Source organism: Phyllobates terribilis, unplaced genomic scaffold (genome assembly GCF_046119375.1).
Source record: "Phyllobates terribilis strain yellow unplaced genomic scaffold, ASM4611937v1 Scaffold_4__5_contigs__length_816908805, whole genome shotgun sequence".
NCBI lineage: Eukaryota > Metazoa > Chordata > Amphibia > Anura > Dendrobatidae > Phyllobates > Phyllobates terribilis.
The window spans coordinates 125,696,947-125,717,298 of NW_027362764.1; the positions used below are offsets into that span (position 1 = coordinate 125,696,947).

At 42.9% G+C, this 20,352-nt stretch overlaps 1 protein-coding gene across 4 annotated transcripts in view; it reads left to right on the plus strand.

Moving 5' to 3' along the window:
• PRKAG2 (protein kinase AMP-activated non-catalytic subunit gamma 2) overlaps positions 1–20,352 on the plus strand; it is a 389,933-nt gene that overhangs the window by 350,865 nt on the left and 18,716 nt on the right. For all 4 annotated transcript variants that reach the window (XM_073677718.1, XM_073677719.1, XM_073677721.1 and 1 more), the window contains one exon: positions 17,492–17,601. In XM_073677718.1, the coding sequence (XP_073533819.1) occupies positions 17,492–17,601 (110 nt within the window). The remainder of the gene's footprint in view (positions 1–17,491; positions 17,602–20,352) is intronic.

A 20,352-nucleotide genomic window follows, 5' to 3' on the forward strand; every position in this document is an offset into this window, starting at 1 on the left:
GATTTCTCTGCCGAGATTTCCTAAAAGGCTGCTCCTGTAGTAATATGCAGTGGATTTTCCATCTACATGATACGCTGTGTATCCGACCAGCGGGAATGTGCCTTAAAGGGAAGCGCAGTCAAAAATGCTGAATTTGGAAGTGCAGCCATAAGTAGCTGTGCTGTGCTGGTGCCTGACCGCTGATGCAACAGGAGAGTCTGTTGTGCTGGTTTTGCTGGATTCCTTGGCTCTGGTAAGCAAGGACGGCAGATCCGCTCAAGATTTAATTAAATGTGTACCTATCGTGTTTCTTCTATTCAGTCTGAATGGCTTCAGAGTCCTGTTCTGATTAATGTCCTCATAAGGCTATGTGCCCACGTTGCATTTATGAAGCAGAAAATTTCTGCTTCATTTCTGCAAGTCCTCTCCCGGAAAAACGCATGCGGAATTCCACACGTGTTTATCACGCGTTTTCCACATGCGGAATTGCCTTGCATTTTTTATGCATTGGACAAAGGCAATTCTGCTTGCGGAAACGCAAAATTAAATGACATGCTGCGGATTTTTGAACGCAGCATAAACGCTGCGGAAAAATCCGCAGCATGTGCATAGAACTTGCGGAATCCCATTGGGGACCATGGGGTGCGGGTTACCAAGCGTTTTACAAGCGTTTCCGCTGCGGAAATTCCGCATCAAAAACGCTTGAAAAACGCTACGTGGGCACACAGCCTAAATCTTCCGAGGTCAGAACTGGTTTTCTGTTGCCAAAGCCCCTGCTTTCCTTCCCAGACGCATGGAGTTACATGGTATGATTACGCCTGCCTGCAACCTCCACTAGAGGGAGCTCCCTCCATACAGATTTCTACAGCCCTTATCAATGCACAATAATTGGGGTAGCTAACTGGGGGTAAGTTTATTATGTATAAGGAGGGTTTCTATTGTGTGTTCTATGGTTTACAAGACCCTATATGAGAATAGACCGACTTAAACCCCTGCAGGGCTGAGCATCGCCAATTACTGATCCAATTACATAAGTGCTGATGACCTTTACCTCTAGTTTCAACTCCTTTACTTTTAGCTCGTGACCTTCAGTTTTAATTTGTGCCTTGTAGACGACACGTCACTTAATTACTTTTAATGCCGCTTTGTGCCAATCTCCTTCATGCAGTTGCGGCCATTGGTCGTTCCGATCAGTGTAACGTGCGGTCCTACAATACAATGATGACATATGATCTCTAAATCCAGTTTGGAGAATCTCCTAAAGTTATAGAACGCAGAAATAATTATTTTTTTTACACACAAAATGACCAATGTGCATTCACCTCTAATGTGGTTGTCTCATCAAAAACCGCTATAAAAATATGTTCCTGGAGCAGCCGATAGTTCGTCCCTTGTTCCGCTTTTGGCAAGCAGCTGATTTTGCCACAGAGCCTGGTATTTCCTTCGCTTGATTCTTGCCACAGCTGTTTTTGTTTTGTTTTTTTGCTGCACCCCTTCCATTATTTACCTGAAGCATTCATGTGTATTAGCCTACATTCCCACAATTATTTGGTGAGTATTTCATTTCATGTTGCAACATTACTGCACCTAGTTACATTAAGTCACTTGTGGTATTTTTAGTGCATTTTTATCACTTTTTTGATGTTTTTTTCTCTTTGGCATGTCATTGAAGATGCGTTTTTTTTTTTTTCTTTTTTTTTTTTTTGTTACTTTCTGATATTTGGCTTTTAACCACTTTATTGGTACAGTCGTGTAGGTTACATGCATTTTTTTTTTTCTTTTGTACCTGCAGACTTCTTATCATCTAATGCAATTCTATGGGGAAATCCGCACTTAAGGCTATGTTCACACATGGCATGTTTTTTTTTTTTTTTTTTTTTTCTGCATCAGAGCCTGATCTCTTGGCAAGAAAGAAGCTGCGTCAAAAACGCATTTATTTTTTTTTTTAATTTTTTTTTTTTTAAGGATCCCGAAGTTCAGCTTTGCTTCCACCACAGAAGCATGGACACTGGTCACCAATGCAAGACATACTGTATTTTTTGGACTATAAGACTCACTCCAAATTTTAGGGTGGAAAATAGGAAAAAAAAATTGATAAGATGGGGGGCCGTGGAGCGAGGGTCACAGGAGGCAGGGTCCTTCAGTGGGGAGTTGCAGTGGAGCTGGATTGCAGGGCCCTCCATTCCTTCCCTCAGGAACACGGCGGCTACAGCAGAAAACGTGAGATGCTGTGGGGCACTTAGCCTGACTGGGGCTGGGGCCTGTGCCGGGGGCCTGTGCCTGGGCTGTGAGCGGTGTCAGGTGGTGAAGCAGAGCTGGTTTCCGGTGGCCATGGCCACTTTCCTAAAGCTGTGATCTACAGTAAAATGGCTGCCGGAGCTACCGGTCTGCGCATGTGCCGGCTCTGGCGGCCATTTTCTTGTAGATCACAGCCTCAGTAAGACACCAGACGCTGACAGCCAGATACCGGCCTCAGCCGCCGCCACCCCCAAGTATCCATAACGTTAGGACCATAAGAAGCATGCTCCATTTTCCTCCCAATTTTGGGGGAATAAAAGTGCGTCTTATCGTCCGAAAAATACGGTATGTGAAACCATAATAATCAGAATTACAAATGTAACAGTGGGGGAGGTGAATTGTTCAGCAATAGTTTTTCTAAGACACTGACAGTGCATTGATTTTGTATTACACTATTTATTTTCACGCTATGGTCTGCCATTGAGTTGCTCAGAGATTGTTCAATCTCACACCTCCATGTGCCACAGATATTTTCTCACACCTAGCTCAGCCAACGTTTACATGGTACACATCACTAATTTAAATAAACTGTCATAATCCAAACTGCCATCTCAATGACCAAAACAATATGGTAAAATCATGAAAATAAATGAGTTCCACATACTGCTGTACTTGCTTTTTTTTCCACTAAAAACGTAGCAAAATCTGATAGCTATGTTCACACTAGGTGTTTTTTCACCACCCATTACTTTCAGTGGGTGAAAAAACGCTGAAAGAAGTGACATGCTCTATTGTTTAAAAAACAGAAAAAACAAAACATTGCAAAGCACAAAATACTGATGATACAAAAATATCAATATGTGTGCATGAGATTTCTGAAATCTCATAGACTTTGCTGGTACTGTAAAACGCATCAGAAAATTTGAATTAAAAAAGCTGAAAAAAATGCCTAGTGTGAACATGGCCTAAAACTCTATGTACCTGCAATAGAAATTGACGTGTTGCAAATTTCAAAAAGGCACCGTGGCCAATAAAAACAAACACAGTGGGCAGGAGATTTCTATAAATCCCATCCACTTTTCTGGAACTGTAAGGTGCTGCGTTTTTTGCACAGCGAAAAGATGCTGCATCAAAAACTCATTGTGGGAACGTAACCTAAAGGTTCTTCTCCAAGGTCTGCCCTCACCGATAGCTGGTCTATGGTATGGCATGTTGATCAATGCTTGTTAGTGTAAGTTCACACGTGGTGGTTTTGCTTCTATGCAGTGTGTCTGGTGCGTAAAATGCACAGATTTCTATAATGCCAGCTTAATCTATAAGCTTTCTGAAAAGGCCGCATGTTGTGTAGCTGCCTCCGAGGATGACAGGTTTTGACTGATCTGATATTGTTGACTGATAAGAAAGTAAAATATAATACTTGAAAACCTTTTTAATGAAGTTTTAGGTAAATGTTAAACTGCATAAATGAAGTTAAACCATTTTCTGATACCCGATGTCTCATATTCTCCCTATGCTCAGGATCTGTTTGCGGTCAGTATATGAGATGATCCTGTTTATATTCAGAGACGCAAAAAAAAAGGATGGACGCTTGGTTGATTGCTGGGGGGGCACAATGCCACAGTTTTACCTTAGATGTGTATCTCTTGGGTAATAAGGAGTTTCTTGTTAGATTATCCTGAGTTGAACATTGACCACAGCCTATATTTTTGGACTGCACAGATCAAAAGTTTAAAGGGAACCTGTCCCCTCAGAGAAAAAAACGATTGACTTGCTAACATCGTATTAATATGCAGGCACATAGCGCTACAATCATTTCTCTCTGGACGGTCAATGGCGGCTGCAGCACGACCCGGCACTTCTGATGGCTCCTTATGCTCCGTTACGATGTTGAATGAGCGGTCAGTGTCGGGCGTGCGTACAGCCATCACTGACAGTACAGCGTGGAGCTTTAAGCAATAACTGTAATCTCTCCCTGCACCGCCTCCAAGACTTAAAGCCGGCGGCAACTGGGAGGAAAGAAGTTCATTTTCTCCCGGTAGCTGCACTTTTAGTACAGCGGCCAGGCAGCATTGTGATGCTATTTTACCTGCAGATTTACCCTATATCTGTAGGTAAATGGCATTTTTCAAGGTGACTGGTTCCTTAAGATTTCGGGGCCATCAGATGCTCTACTAATGTAGTAATATTTAAAGTATCACTCCAATTGCAAAATAATGATTATTAGTGAGTTATAATGGGAAAGCTGCAGTCTGGTTGCTGCTGATGCCATGACATATTTGTCAGCGACATTTATTCACTGGGCTATAACCTTCATTTAAATAATAGTTAAAAAAAAAAAAAAAAAAAAAAAAAAAAAAAGCTTTTAAAGGAGTGTGATTTATATAAATGAATGAAAAGTAGAGATCTGTTGCTGTATTGTCGCTTCCCCTCCCCATCTTGCCTTGTGGCCCTAATTCCAGCATACACGGTCATACACTATTTATATGTGTTTCTTGGAACGACATCTTGGTATTTCTATTTTTCTAGACTTGTATAATTATTTCTAATTATTGACAATGGAGCCATAGAGAACTGCTGTGCAGAACAAAAACAAAAGCTGTAGCTACAGAGGAAAATGAAAAGTGCTAAACTAAGGATGAGAGAATCCTTCTTGGAAACCATTTTATTTCTTCTGCCCCTGCTACAAAGATCCCTTTTAGGCCTGGGCTACACTGCCTTTATAGCACTACTGATCAAATCGATTGGGGTATATCCTCGTGGTGTCTTTATCAGACAGAATCCACCCCAGAAAATGAACATAATGCACAGCAATGTCAAAACGCCACTGCTGTGCACATGTTCCATCTTGTGTATTTTCTTTAATCAATTTACTGTTTCTGAACCCTGAAGCGGTTTAAAAGTGTTGTCTGCCTTAGAGTGACTGCAGACTTGTGAATCCTCACATTGCACATGCTGCACGCTTTGAGGATTCGCCACTGTCAGGAGCGGGCAGTCGCATGACTGCAAGTATACGATTTGCATACTTCGGCCACATTCCAACTAGACTGTTTCTGACCTCACTCAATACACTTGGATTGAGCGAGGACGCACCTGTCTAGTTGGTATGTCTGCACACCACATACTTGCAGTCACACGCCCTCCGTTCCTGACACCAGAGAATCCTCACAGCATTCAGTGTACGCGATGTAAGGATTTATGAGTGACTGCTGGACAACCCCGTTAAAAGAAGTGAAGTGCTCCTTCTTTCTGCTGCTTCGTCTATGAAGCTAAATTCACAGTATACAGTCATGGCCAAAAGTTTTGAGAATGACACCAAAATTATATTTTCACATGATCTGCTGGCCTCTGGTTTTTATTAGTGTTTGTCTGATGTTTATATCACATACAGAAATATAATTGCAATCATATTATGAGTACCAATAGGTTATATTGACAGTTAGAATGAGTTAATGCAGCAAGTCAATATTTGTAGTGTTGCCCCTTCTTCTTCAAGACCTCTGTAATTCTCCCTGGCATGCTCTCAATCAACTTTTGGACCAAATCCTGACTGATAGCAGTCCATTCTTGCATAATCAATGCTTGCATTTTTCCAGAATTTGTTGGTTTTTGTTTGTCCACCCGTCTCTTGATGATTGACCACAAGGTCTCAATGGGATTAAGATCTGGGGAGTTTCCAGGCCATGGACCCAAAATCTCTGTTTTGTTCCATGAGCCATTTTGTTATCACCTTTGTTTTATGGCAAGGTGCTCCATCATGCTGGAAAAGGCATTTTTGGGCGCCAAACTGCTCTTGGACGGTTGGGAGAAGTTGCTCTTAGAGGACATTCTGGTACCATTCTTTATTCATGGCTGTGTTTTTAGGCAAGACTGTGAGTGAGCCGATTCCCTTGGCTGAGAAGCAACCCCACACATGAATGGTTTCAGGATGCTTTACTGTTGGCATGAGACAAGACTGGTGGTAGCGCTCACCCCTTCTTCTCCGAATAAGCTGTTTTCCAGATGTCCCAAACAATCGAAAAGGGGATTAATCAGAGAAAATGACTTTGCCCCAGTCCTCAGCAGTCCACTCCCTGTACCTTTTGCAGAATATCAGTCAGTCACTGATGTTTTTTCTGGAGAGAAGTGGCTTCTTTGCTGCCCTCCTTGAAACCAGCCCTTGCTCAAAGAGTCTCCGCCTCACAGTGTGTGCAGAAGCACTCACACCAGCCTGCTGCCATTCCTGAGCAAGCTCGGCACTGCTGGTAGTCCGATCCCGCAGCTGAAACAGTTTTAAGATACAGTCCTGGCGCTTGCTGGTCTTTCTTGGGCGCCCTGGAGCCTTTTTGACAACAATGGAAGCTCTCTCCTTGAAGCTCTTGATGATGCGATAGATTGTTGACTGAGGTGCAATCTTTGTAGCTGCGATACTCTTCCCTGTTAGGCCATTTTTGCGCAGTGCAATGATGGCTGTACATGTTTCTTTAGAGATAACCATGGTTAACTGAAGAGAAACAATGATACCAAGAACCAGCCTCCTTTTAAAGTGTCCAGTGATGTCATTCTTAATCATGACTGATTGATCGCCAGCCCTGTCCTCATCAACACCCACACCTGTGTTAATGGATAAATCACTAAAACGATGTTATCTGCTCCTTTTAAGGCAGGACTGCAATGATGTTGAAATGTGTTTTGGGGGTTAAAGTTCATTTTCTGGGCAAATATTGACTTTGCAAGTACAGTAATTGCTGTTAAGCTGATCACTCTTTGACATTCAGGAGTATATGCAAATTGCCATTACAAAAAATGAAGCAGTAAACTTTGGAAAAATTACTATTTGTCTCATTCTCAATACTTTTGGCCATGACTGTAGAGTGAAAGCCGGTGGTGGCGGGACTGCTCCAAGAACAGCAACGCTGCCTCAAAAAAAACAATTGCCGGCATTTTCCTGAAGTGGCTTCGCCTGAGAAAATGTGATTGCTGCGCCGATGTTTAGTTGACTGTGTGCATAAACCCTTACCGGGAGCTGCAGTCCACCTAATTGCAAGTATTTTAAATTTACCAGTAGCGCTACACAAGGTGTTGGTGTTCTTCCTTTTTTTTTTTTAAAGCCTCAAATAGTGTCAGGTTAAACCATAAGATGCCATGATCAATAGTGACTGCGATATGTAAACTCTAGCCTACAACATGGGATGCTTGTAGTCATCATTCCCGAGGTTTTCCATGTGTCTGGGCCGATGTATAGATGCACAAGGGGGCTGGCTTTCCTATTGACTTGAGCAGTGAGCCCCCTTTAAACACCGCTACAGTTTGTGCAGACCTAAAATACTGCCCTGTGCTTCTCCAAACCAGAAGACCACCTGCCAAAACTGTAGCTCATAGTTGAAGATGGGGGCACCTTTCAGATGGGAAACTATTACGAAGTTCCATAATTTGGGAACCTTTAACCACCCCCTTTAAGGAAACCTTTCCATGTACAGACATTTATCATGAATCTGTTACCTTCACTTGGAGCTTCTGAAAGCAGCGACAAGGGAGTGTATAGTGAAGGAAAAGAAAACTACCTCCTTCATGGCAGGACGGTCATCATAGGAAGCCATGGGTAAAGAGTGGGGGTGACGAGCAGAGGCAGAATCTAACCTTTAAAAAATGGCCCCCTTTATCTGCCTCACGGGCATCACAGCAGGTTCAGTGCTGTTCTTACAAAAACGGATTAATGTCATTCATTGTGTGAAGGGTGGTTTAAATATTTATGTATTTTCATGTACATGGTGTTGGCCGTGCTTTCATTGTGCGCAGTTTTACCACTAATTGCTGCAGGGGAAACACATCTGTCATCTGTGCAATACATGCAGCCAATAACTCTATCCCATACCCACATGTGATCGCAAACCATGGCGTCTGATGGTAATGGCTATTGATATAAAACCTAAATCCGCAGGTTCGGTGAGATAATGTTTGGTCCACGGCTTCTTACCTGAGTAGCGGACATCTGGTCGGCCTTAATGGCTCCGTGCGGATTACAGGAGACTTGCGGACGTCTGTCTCATTATATATGATACTTAGTAAACATAAGGCCCAGATTCATCACTGCTGCTTCTCCAGTCTTTGGGACTAACTTGCTCTTTATTAGCGGCTTTAGTATCTGTGCCTTAATCTCTGTTCGCTTTGAGATCCTTTCTAAGTTGTAATCCTTTTGTTTATTTTTCCTCGACAACTTTGCTTGTCCAGATGTTTTTAGATTCACAAAATACAGCTTTAATGTCCCTTTTTTTTTCCTTGCATCTCACACCAGCCCTCCCTGCAGGGAGTTTTCAATTTGCCGAACTTTTGCAACTTTTTAAAGCTAATCTGTCATCAGGTTATTAATATGTAATATGAGAGCAGGGGATGAGACCCTGATTCCAGCAATATATCCCTTACTGGACTGCTTGTTTTAGCTTTGATTAAAACAGGGATTCTATCTGCTGCTGAGCTCTGTATAACACTGGCTACACACCTGATTGGCAGCTTGCTGATCATGTACACTATATGCTGCCAATCAGGGGTGGGGTTACACTGATGTAGCCTGCATGTGAGACCTAGTCCTTTAGTGATAATCTCCTGCTGATAAAACAGATTGTATTGAAACAACAGTCTAGTAAGTGAAACATCTCTGAAATTGGGCTGTTTATTTTACTTGTATAGCACCATTAATTCCACAGCACTTTATTGACATTATCATCATTGTCCCCATTGGGGCTCACAATCTAGATTCCCTATCAGTATGACTTTGGAGTGTCTGAGGAAACTGGGGAATCCGGAGGAAACCCACAGACACGGGGAGAACATACAAACTCCTTGGTGGGATTTGAGCCCAGGACCCCAGCGCTGCAAAGCAACAGTTGCTAACTTTTTAGCCCCAATATTATGCTGTGCATGGATTAAATATAAAAAAACAGCTAGTTGACCCTCCTGGACCAGGTTCACACATCCGATATTCACAGTGTAAGTGCGGATTGCCATGTCCAGGCCGGCTGCAAGTTTATGGCCCTGATCTGACTAGGCACGTGGGCATATGAGGCTATTGAGTTCAGGTCTAGGGACCGGTGCCCGGTCTGTCCTTGGACTCTGAATGTCAGACATGTGACACTGGCCTTATGCTGTTAGTTTGTGTGACGCCGGGATTTGTGGCATTAATACAGACCTTGGTGGAATTAACCTAATTTTCTTAGCCCCTCCATCCAGTGGCCATGAATGGTTTCACTATGTCTCTAGTGATGACGGAACACAGTGCTCTGTCAATAAGACAGAGGTGACTTGTTCTTAAAGGAGAATTGCCTTTTCAGCAGAATGGTGAAAAGTTATACAATTTTTTTCATTATCAGTCCTTCACAATTTACAAGATCTCTGCTTGCAGTCACTCAATGGGAACCTTTACGGTTTACTTCGAAAGGATGAAAATTAGTCTTGCTGGCCACACGAGTGCTCGACTGACCACACTAGAGTTATCAGAGTTGTCTTGTCACTTGCCGAGCTCCTGTGTGCACACGACCAAGACAGATTCGTGTTCAGTAGCAGCAAAGTGAGTGAGATCCAACCAAATCTCATCCACACTGCAGATTGTGTGAAATTATGCTGCAAAATTTCACCAGTAATTGAATCTGGGTTTCCAGCTGTGCATCGCTTGGTTTACTGGGTGCAACAAATGTGATCCCTGTTTTCTCCTGCAATGCTCAAATGCTGAGCTGTTTATAAACCCGCCCACACCACTGACAGCTTTGGGGCTGGGACAGCAGTTGACTAGGAGGCACAAGGCCCCTAGTCTTGTAGTGATAATTAATTTCCTGCTGATAAAACACTGATTGTATTGAAATGGCATCCTAGTAAGTGACCCTTCACTGGAAACACTTTCTGCCCCTACAGCATGCTGCTCTCGGATTACATGGCAAAACCCTGCTGACAGATTAATTTTGGGGCTATTGGCACTTTAGCAGGTTATCACCTACCTGCAGAATAAGTGATGACTTCATCAACTATTGGTTCCCTGCTGATCCCAATAACAGGGCTTTGCAGTTCCCCAATTTAATGGAGCAATGGACATCCCTTTAATCATTACTGATGGAACTGCCAGAGATGGTTGAATACAGATACCAGTCAGACCCCCATAGATAATGCAAAGCCCTGAATGTGTGGGGGGTCCCAGCTGCTGGATTCCCATCCTGTGATGAGCATGTTAACAGCTAAAACGAGAATAACCTCAATTTATTTTTTTTTTTTCCTTCTCTCCCCCATTTTATTTGAATTGGTGAAGAACTCCGAAACAACTGACATGCTGTGGCTCTCGACTGTCCAGCAGCTCAAAGCACAAGGAGAGGGAAAAAATGCAGCCCTTGAATATTTTTTCTTTTCTTTTTTTTTTTTTTTTTTTTTTTTTTTTTTGACCACTCATTTACTTTGCCGGTACTGTAAAATACAATGTGTCGGCTGGTAGAAAAATGCACTAAAAAAAATGCTGCAAAAGCTCCATGGAGGAATATAATACATATCCTGATAGCACAAACTGACACCAGTAATAGTAATCTGTTAAAGCAAATGAGCCCGTGCTCTGCTGCTAAACCCCATAGTTCTGAAATGTGTGGAGAGGTGAAAAATAACTAATTGCTCTAAAGCTGGTGCCAGAAAAACTAATAATGTAATGAATTTTCTCTTGAGGTTTCTTAGTTTATAGAGCCTAAATTATAAAAAGCTTCAGTATCTACAATATATAGACTTAAGAATAGCGGTGACTCTATATTTTGAGGCCACAAGTAAACATTTGTCAGCACTGATCCCACTGCCCTATAATTTTCTGCTCAGGTCTGACTGATCGTTCTTTCTTCACATCTATAAAAAGGTAAGGCTGAGGCTGGATGACGGCGTACATTTATGGCTGCACCACATCTAGGTTAGTGAAGCTTCCCTGGGGAGATCAGGCGGCAGTGACTTCTTCAGCAGACGTATACATCAGGCTGGTTACAATATTCATGCCAGGTCACAACTATTTGTGTGTGCATAAAAAACTGTTCTCTTGCATTATTGTCACCCCCATCGCTGTTCCCAACCTGCATGAATCTGGAACGTCTTGATATATGATCTTCATTATCTTGTTATTTTTGTACTCGTTTAACATTCTACCTGATGCATGGAAACAAGAAAACCTAATGTAGGCCATAGTGATCCTGCCAGCTCTCCTGACATGTCTTGGGCAGTAAGTGACCAATCAATTCTTGAAGATGGTGTGTGTGTGTGAGAGAAGCAGGGAATAAAAAGGGGTAAATGTAAAGATCTTAGTGACTTGGTAAGTGCTATTGTGTTGCCAAAATGACCTGGTCTTGTTATAGTCACTGGTATACTGTGGTTAGTACCTGGGAAAAGAAATGAGGATAACTGGTGAACTAGTGACTGGGTCATGGATTTGGAAACAGATGTTCAGCTATCAGGTCTGATCCCATAGAAGAGCTACTGTAGCACTTGCTGCTGAAGGTTATGCTGGCCATGACAGTAAGGTGTCAGGATGCAGAGCATCGCAGCCTGCAGTGGTGTATAGGGCTCCATAGCCTCATACCGATCAGAGTGCCCATGCTGACCGCTGTTCACTGCCACAGGTCCGAGCCTCAGTGGGATGTGCTGCGGGAAAAAAAGTTTGATCCATAGAAGCCAGTCACTGCAACAATCTCCTTGGTGCCAGATGCCAAAGGATTCACTGTCAGAGGTTTTCTGGCCTCAATGGGTCAAAGCTGCTTTGTCTGTACAGGCAGACAACGCAATAAAGTGCATTTTCACCAGGCAATTATCAGGAACAAACTACTGATCTTGTAGTGTGAACAGACTGCCGATCACCTGACACAAACAAGCAAAGTGCTTAATTTTTGCTTAAAAATTTTATTAAATTATTATTTTACCGGACTAACACTGTTCACAGCAGCAGCCTCTTAAGGTGTGACAAAGTCACTGGCAAAGTACTAGAGGGGAGATATGTAGCACTGAGATTGTTGGCTTCAGTAATCTAAACCTAGAAAAAAATGATCCAGCACACTAAGTGCTGACAGGGGTTAGTCAGCCATGTTTAGTGCTAGGATGATTGTACAGCTGCAGAGTGGGAGGAGTCCAGAGGATAAATACCCAGCTTTCTAGAGCATTTGGTGTGGGGTGGGTCTGGAGGTGCAAGCTCTGGAGCTGTGGTGTTCATGTTAAGGAAACTGGACCGTGTGGTGCTTGTTCCTGAAGCGGGAGGATTCCCGTAGGAACAAGGACTGTGCCATATGTTATGTTTTTGTTTTTTTTCCTGTTAAGTCGGGAAGGTCGTGTTTGTCTTGCTAATGTTGCTCTGGTTTTATGCATTATTTTTAATAAAACCAGTGTAATATTTAAAGAGACCGCGTTCCTGTATCTACCTCTATGTGCAGCTGAGTGAGACGATCTACCGCAAAGGTTATGTGCACATGTAGAATATTTGCCGCAGAAATGTCTGCACTAAAAATGTCACTTGGCAGGAAAAATACTGTGTAAAATACGCCCATTTTTTTTGTGTGCATCGTCTTCTTTTTTTTTTTTCCACCCACCTCCATCAGTAGACATTTGAATAGGTGAAATGCTGAAGGAATTGACACAAAAAAATGCTTTGTTTCAAGTTCGCAAGGAATAAACGAGCGGTGCACGAGAACTCAGAAATCTCTCATTGTTTGTACTGTAAACCGCAGGGTGTTTGGTTCAGAAATTTCTGCTGCAAATACTAAATGTATGTAACATGCCGTTACCCTAAAAGTCTGGTTACTCCCTCCTGACAGGTTATTAGATTACTGCTGTGGCCAGTCGGTGGACCTTTAATGGTCTCGGTTGGCTAATGTAAACATGCACTTGGGCAAATGGTTTTAACGCTGTGGCTGTTTGTGAATTCCTTCACTGTCACTCTGCCAAGATCTTGTTTTAACCCAATGGAATTGCAAAACTCTTACTTTAATTAAACAGCAAATATGTGAAGATGCAAAAAAATGCAGAGAATTGAGGCTGATGGAGCAGATGGCAGCGCTGGGATTCCTCGCCGTACTGCTCCTTCTGTACAAGTGACACAGCGGCATAGGATATTCCTAGATTTTTTAGATTTTCATAAAATGAAGAATTTTTCTCCGTGGTCTGGACAATTTGTGTGACCCCAGTGAAATGTAACTTAAAAAAATCCTTGTGTTCTATGGCTATGTATATGGTGATGAGACGTGTAATCCCTCCAACTGTGCATTCTGAATTCATCAACTGAAGGATATTGTTTGGTTCCCGTTCAGACTTCTGACACTCCAACGCCACTCCTGTTGTTTTTTTTTGGTGGTGTTTATCCCATAGATTTATCCTCTATGGTATTGGACCATTAAATTCAACCAGGCATATTTTGTGTTAATGCATTTAGAGGTAATGGGATTCTCCTCCATCTTTGTAGACAAGGGATTCATAGGTTGAAACTCCAGTAATTGGCAAACGCTGTGACCACCACCGATCATGAGAATTGGAGTAGCGGCACTGGAACCCCCAATAATCAACTGTTACAGCTCCAGCGTTGGCCAGATGTAGATAGACACCACAGCGCCATCACACTGTTTATGGCCGCTGCCAGGTACTGCAATTAAGTTAATAATCTCTCCAATAGGGGCGTATACATTAGAGACAAGGTGTGTATAATCTACTGTACAATGAAGTGATTGTATGCAGCAATGACTGACCAGGTTAGGGGCCCAGTATATTTTGCATTGGGGCTAGGCATATGACTGGGGTGTATGTCCTGTCCTTAGATGAAGAATACTTGTGCATATTCCCCTCCCTTATAGACTTGGTAGTCCTAGGATCTAGGACCAAATTGTAGCAGATGCCAGCTTAGACTATTACATTCTGCGCGCTGCCATTTTACCTATGTGTATGTTCTCTAAAAGGAAAGCATGGGGTGCGGAGGAGGAGCTGTACATGGGGCTGAAGTCTGCTGTTTTGGATGTTCTGCTAGTCAAAATTACAGAAAAATCCATTAGAACAAATTCTGGGCATGCGGAAATATCCTGGGAACTAAACTAATTATCTTAATTGCCAAAAGTACGGTTGTTATGGGAAAGTAAATCATCTGTGGATATATATATTATATTACTCAAAAAAAAATAAAAGGAACACTCAAATAACACATCCTAGATCTGAATGAATGAAATCTTCTCATTGAATACTTTGTTCTGTACAAAGTTGAATGTACTGACAACAAAATCACACAAAAATCATCAATGGAAATCAAATTTATTAACCAATGGAGGCCTGGATTTGGAGTCACCCCCAAAATTAAAGTGGAAAAAACACACTACAGGCTGATCCAACTTTGATGTAATGTCCTTAAAACAAGTCAAAATGAGACTCAGTATTGTGTGTGGCCTCCACTTGCCTGTATGACCTCCCTACAACGCCTGGGCATGCTCCTGATGAGGTTGCAGATGGTCTCCTGTGGGATCTCCTCCCAGACCTGGACTAAAGCATCCGCCAACTCTTGGACAGTCTGTGGTGCAACGTGATGTTGGTGGATGGAGAGAGACATGATGTCCCAGATGTGCTCAATCGGATTCAGGTCTGGGGAACGGGCGGGCCAGTCCATAGCTTCAATACCTTCATCTTGCAGGAACTGCTGACACACTCCAGCCACATGAGGTCTGGCATTGTCCTGCATTAGGAGGAACCCAGGGCCAACCGCACCAGCATATGGTCTCACAAGGGGTCTGAGGATCTCATCTTGGTACCTAATGGCAGTCAGGCCACCTCTGGCAAGCACATGGAGGGCTGTGCTGTCCACACCATTACTGACCCACTGCCAAACCGGTCATGCTGAAGAATGTTGCAGGCAGCAGATCGTTCTCCACGGCGTCTCCAGACTCTGTCACGTCTGTCACATGTGCTCAGTGTGAACCTGCTTTCATCTGTGAAGAGCACAGGGCACCAGTGGCGACTTTGTCAATCCTGGTGTTCTGTGGCAAATGCCAAGCGTCCTGCACGGTGTTGGGCTGTGAGCACAACCCCCATCTGTGGACGTCGGGCCCTCATACCACCCTCATGGAGTCGGTTTCTAACCGTTTGTGCAGACACATGCACATTTGTGGCCTGCTGGAGGTCATTTTGCAGGGCTCTGGCAGTGCTCCTCCTGTTCCTTCTTGCACAAAGGAGGAGGTAACGGTCCTGCTGCTGGGTTGTTGCCCTCCTATGGCTCCCTCCACATCTCCTGGTATCTGCTCCATGCTCTGGACATTGTGCTGACAGACACAGCTACCCTTCTTGCCACAGCTCGCATTGATGTGCCATCCTGGATGAACTGCACTACCTGAGCAACTTCTGTGGGTTGTACTGTAGACGCCGCCTCATGCTACAGTACCTCTAGGGGTGAGAGCAATGGCAAAATGAAAAGGTGACCAAAACAGCCAAAAAGGATGAGAACCGAGAAATGGTCTGTGGTCACCACCTGCAGAACCGCTCCTTTATAGGGGGTATTTGCTAATTGCCGATCATTTCTACCTGTTGTCTGTTCCATTTGCACAACAGCAGGAGAAATTGATTCACAATCCGTGTTGCTTCATAACTGGACAGGCAGATTTCACAGAAGTGTTATTGACTTGGAGTTACATTGTGTTGTTTAAGTGTTCCCTTTATTTTTTTGAGGTATGTATGTATGTTCGAGATCCCTTTTGCATTCACTTTCAGCTTTTTTTTTTTTTTTTTTTTTTTACATGATAAAAAAAAAAAAAAGCAACCTGCGCTGGCTGACAAGAACTCGTGTGATTGTGAGGATTTCAGCAGGGTCAACACTTCTGTAGGGTCTTCATCTCTGCAGCATGTCGGGTTCACATCTAAATCTGCACAATTCCTATGTTGGTAACAAAATAAATAAAATGGAAGGACACAAATCGTGCAGAGCATTTCATCACTTCAGGTCTAGAAATACATTTTTCAATGCGGACAAAAGGAAGGTTTAAGAAAACGAGCAGTGACTGTCTTCTGTGGTCAGCTCCATTATTTCTGTCCCCTGTTGCTCCTTCTACTGCGGTGGGTGAGAGCAGTGATGCCTCTTATCTATAGAACTAGGTGTGCTTCTGTCCGGAGCCCAGGAGCGAGGATGCTGCGCTATGTAGACCAGGGTGATGATCTGCAGTGACGCAGCAGGTGAATCTCTGATGTGCCACAAAAGATAAGGGCTTCTCCCGCTTACATTAATAGATTGGACATGAGCAGATTTTTGCTTGTATAAAGGGAGCCAGTCTGCTGATCCATGCTGCCCAAACCGTGATTAAAGCTAGGTATATACCGTAATCTCTTAATGATTTGGCATTCCAGAGAAAATATAGATTCAAATTTTAGTCTAGTTGATTAAAAGGTCTCGTGTGTATACCTACCTCATCATTGTGTGTGCGTATACCCACCTCATCGTGTGTGTATACCTACCTCATCATTGTGTGTGTGTGTGTGTGTGTGTGTATACCTACCTCATCATTGTGTGTGCGTATACCCACCTCATCGTGTGTGTGTATGAAAAATAAAGGAAAAATCTCACTCACCGTCCTTTTAGAACATCTCTTCTTTATTGGAAAATTAAAACCTAGGGTTTGCAGGGGTGACTGGAATGCTTTTTATGTTTATATGCACCCGTGTTCCTGCGAGGTCTGGTTTCTGCTTATCCCCTGCATTAAAGGCAGAATCTGTGGATGGTGCCACGGGGGTTTGAACCCCTTCACATATGATATTGATGGCCAACCTTTCTGTAAGGTATATATGTCAGTGTGGATATGCCAGCAGATTCTAATCTATAGGAGATCTCCCTGTCATGTAAGTTTTAGTTAATACTTGGAGGGGGGGGTCCCTACAGTCTGACAGTCTAATTAGTATTCTCACTATCAAGCCGTGTGTGTGGACTCGCCACTTTGAAAAGGAGACTGGTAACACCCAGTTATCAATTTATTCCTACATATCCAAGAGGAACAATGGAGGAATGGCAACAGAAATCTAAGAAAAGCTGCTCCAGAATTGCTTCCCCCCCCCCCCCTTAGAAAATACAAGTAGAAGTGGTGACCATGTATGTATGTATAATATTATTATTTTTTTTTTTTTTTTTTTTTTTTTTACATGGGGTTCTCCCAAATGTAGGCTGCCAGTTCCATCTAGATCTATATAATTTTTTTTTTTTTTTCTTTTGTAATTTTTATTTCCATGTGGTGAATTACTCGACTCTTATCTAGAATACATCCGGACGATACTGACTCTCGCTTTTCTCTTCCAGCTGTTGAAGAATCGGAGAGTGACATCTACATGCGCTTCATGAAATCCCACAAGTGTTATGACATTGTGCCCACCAGCTCCAAGCTTGTTGTGTTTGACACTACCTTACAAGTGAGTTTTCCTGTTATTGCTATTTCTGCTAAAAGCTAGCTATTGAATTGTGTATGTATTGTAAAAAGATTTTTATACTTAAATAACGGGTCTAAAGAGTTCCCAAGTGTTGCTAAAATGGGGCTTTACTTGCCTGTATAAGATGGGTGCAGCGGTCTGATCTACCCCATATACAGGTTCTGGATTAAGAGTGAGACTTGCTCCTCTGATGGCACAACGGAGCTTTTATATTCCCCATTTTCTCCTTGTTTTGCAGCCAGGAGGAGTTGAATGGATCCGCAGGTAACGCATGCCTGAACTGTGTACATAATGACGAGATTTGATAGTGATGCTAAAATGTTTAGGTGATTTTGTATTGGTGTCTAATTTCAGGGTCCAGAATATAATATAATATAATATATATAATCCAGAAAATAGATCTCCCACTCATAAAAAGGGTTGTCATGTACTTATATTGATTGCATATCCTTAATATCAGATTGGATGGGGTCTGACACTGGATACCCCAACTGATCAGCTGTCATCTGCTCCAATGGCGGCTGGATGTAGTGTGCGCAGAGCAAACCGCCACAGTGCCATACACCGTTTAGTGGCCGCTTCTATGTACTGCACTACCTGGGAGCGACTACCAAACAGTGTGGCGCTGTGGTGGTCCACTCTGCACAATGTTCACATCCACCAGAGTGGGGTTGCCAGGTGTCAGACCCCCCCCCCCACTGATCTGATATTGAGGATAGGTTATCAATATAAAAGTACAGGATGATTTACAAGAAAATCCATTTAATCAATCTGCTAGGAGCGAATGACCTCACTACAGAGATTTATGTAATAATTTGGATGTTAGGAGTCAGTTTTGTCTGCAGAAGGAATGTTCGTTGTCCCACAAAATAGTTAGAAAGTGACTGGATAAGAAAAAATATATATATTTTTTTTTTTGTGGTTAAATGTCAGCACTAGACATAATATAAACTCTGACCCATAAACCGACCAAAACACAGGAATTAATAAAGGAAAAGAAAATACAAAGCCGCCTAGAAGAGCATGCAGCGCCCGGCCCCGGCCTGAAGCTTAGTCTGCAGGCGGCTTTGAAGAATTCTAGAATCCAACAAAGGGAATTCCGTTTCTTGAAGACTTAGCCTGCATCCTTCCTGTTATTCTCTATGAAGGAGAAATCCCTGACCGCTATAATTGTTTCATGTACAGAACAAACAAGTCTTAAAGGAATAAATAGTAATAATTGCAGTACACTTAAAGCAAAAAAAACACTGGACTGCACTCATCATTGCTATTGAGCAACCTCAGCATTATTAGCCCGAGAGATTGGCTGTTTTACAGGAGAAGTTGATGCATGGGAAAAACCTCAAAGGGCTATTCGGCCATGGGAAGTTAAATGTTGCAGCTGACCATGCTTGCACCCTGCATCCCATTCTAAGTCTATGGCATGAACGCAGAAAGCCAAGAGACATTTCTAGTTTATTAAAGGGTTATTCTCCACATCATAAATGGGTAAAATTGCAAAGTGTTTGCAATTTGGTTGTTAAAAATCCTCTCCGCTCTCAAGATCGGAGGTATTTTGATCTCCATTGTGTATGGCTGTTAAAGGACTGGCCACCACTGCAGTCTAATTAATCAGACATGGTCTGTCTCCTAGACAAGGAGTGCATCAGAATATGACAGCCCCTTATGTAAATCCCCTGCCCCTTGTCATATACTCTCCTTCATTGGTTCCTGCTGCTCCGGTCAGTCTCCTGTGAAGTGACCTGCTGGAGAGCGTCAAAGGTCAATTTTCAATACAATTCTGCTACTTTCTGGCTCTCATAGACTTGCATTGAGAGCTTGTGACGTAGCTTCTGACTTCCGTCTGTCAGAGCCGTGCTCACAAGATGGCGCCGACGGACCTGAGTGGTGCTGAAAACCAGTGAAGACGCCGGAGGGTGAGTATATCACCAGGGCTTACACTTAAAGCACCACTACAGCGCTGAAAAAAAAAAAAAAAAATGGAGTGGTGCTTTAAGTACATCCAAAATTTTTTTTAAATGCGTACTCTCTTTAGGAGCCTTGATAATTGTGCTTTTCAGCATCTGTATTATCTTTGCAAAGCCTGGACCTGGAGCAGTTCTAACATATGGACAAGAATGAATTTAATGGGCCTTAAAGGGGTTGTCCAGGCTTTGGGCGTAAGTCTGCTGTCACTGTGTGACTGCAGACTTGGGAATCGCAAGTCTACCGCATTCAATGTGCGTGTTGTAAGGATTCTCTTGTTCCAGATGTGGGTGGTCATGTGACCGCAAGTATGCGATTTGCATACTTCCTGCCACATTCCGACTAGACTTGTCCGGCCTCACTCAATTCACTAGTACTGAGCGAGGCTGTTCACGTCTAGTTGGTACGTGATCACATGTATGCAAATCCTGCACTTTGAGGATTCCCAAATCTGTAGTCAGTGACTGCAGACTTAAGCCCCAAGCCTGGACAAACACTTTTAAACTTCAGTTATGCTGGCTTTGGAGGTGCACTGGTTATCACTGCTATCACCAAGTCCATGAGTTTACTGCCGACCTGGCCAATATCCTGCTGGTGTGAAGATGTTCTGCAACCACAGTCCAGAAATAAACCCACCAGTCATCCTAAGATATGTCCCAATGTCTATAAAGAGAGCGTTTTCTAGCCTTACTGGTGATGAAGGACTGATGGACGCAGATGTCAGTGATTTTGTGTTTTACACCTTAATTTTTCATTGGTATAAGGTTG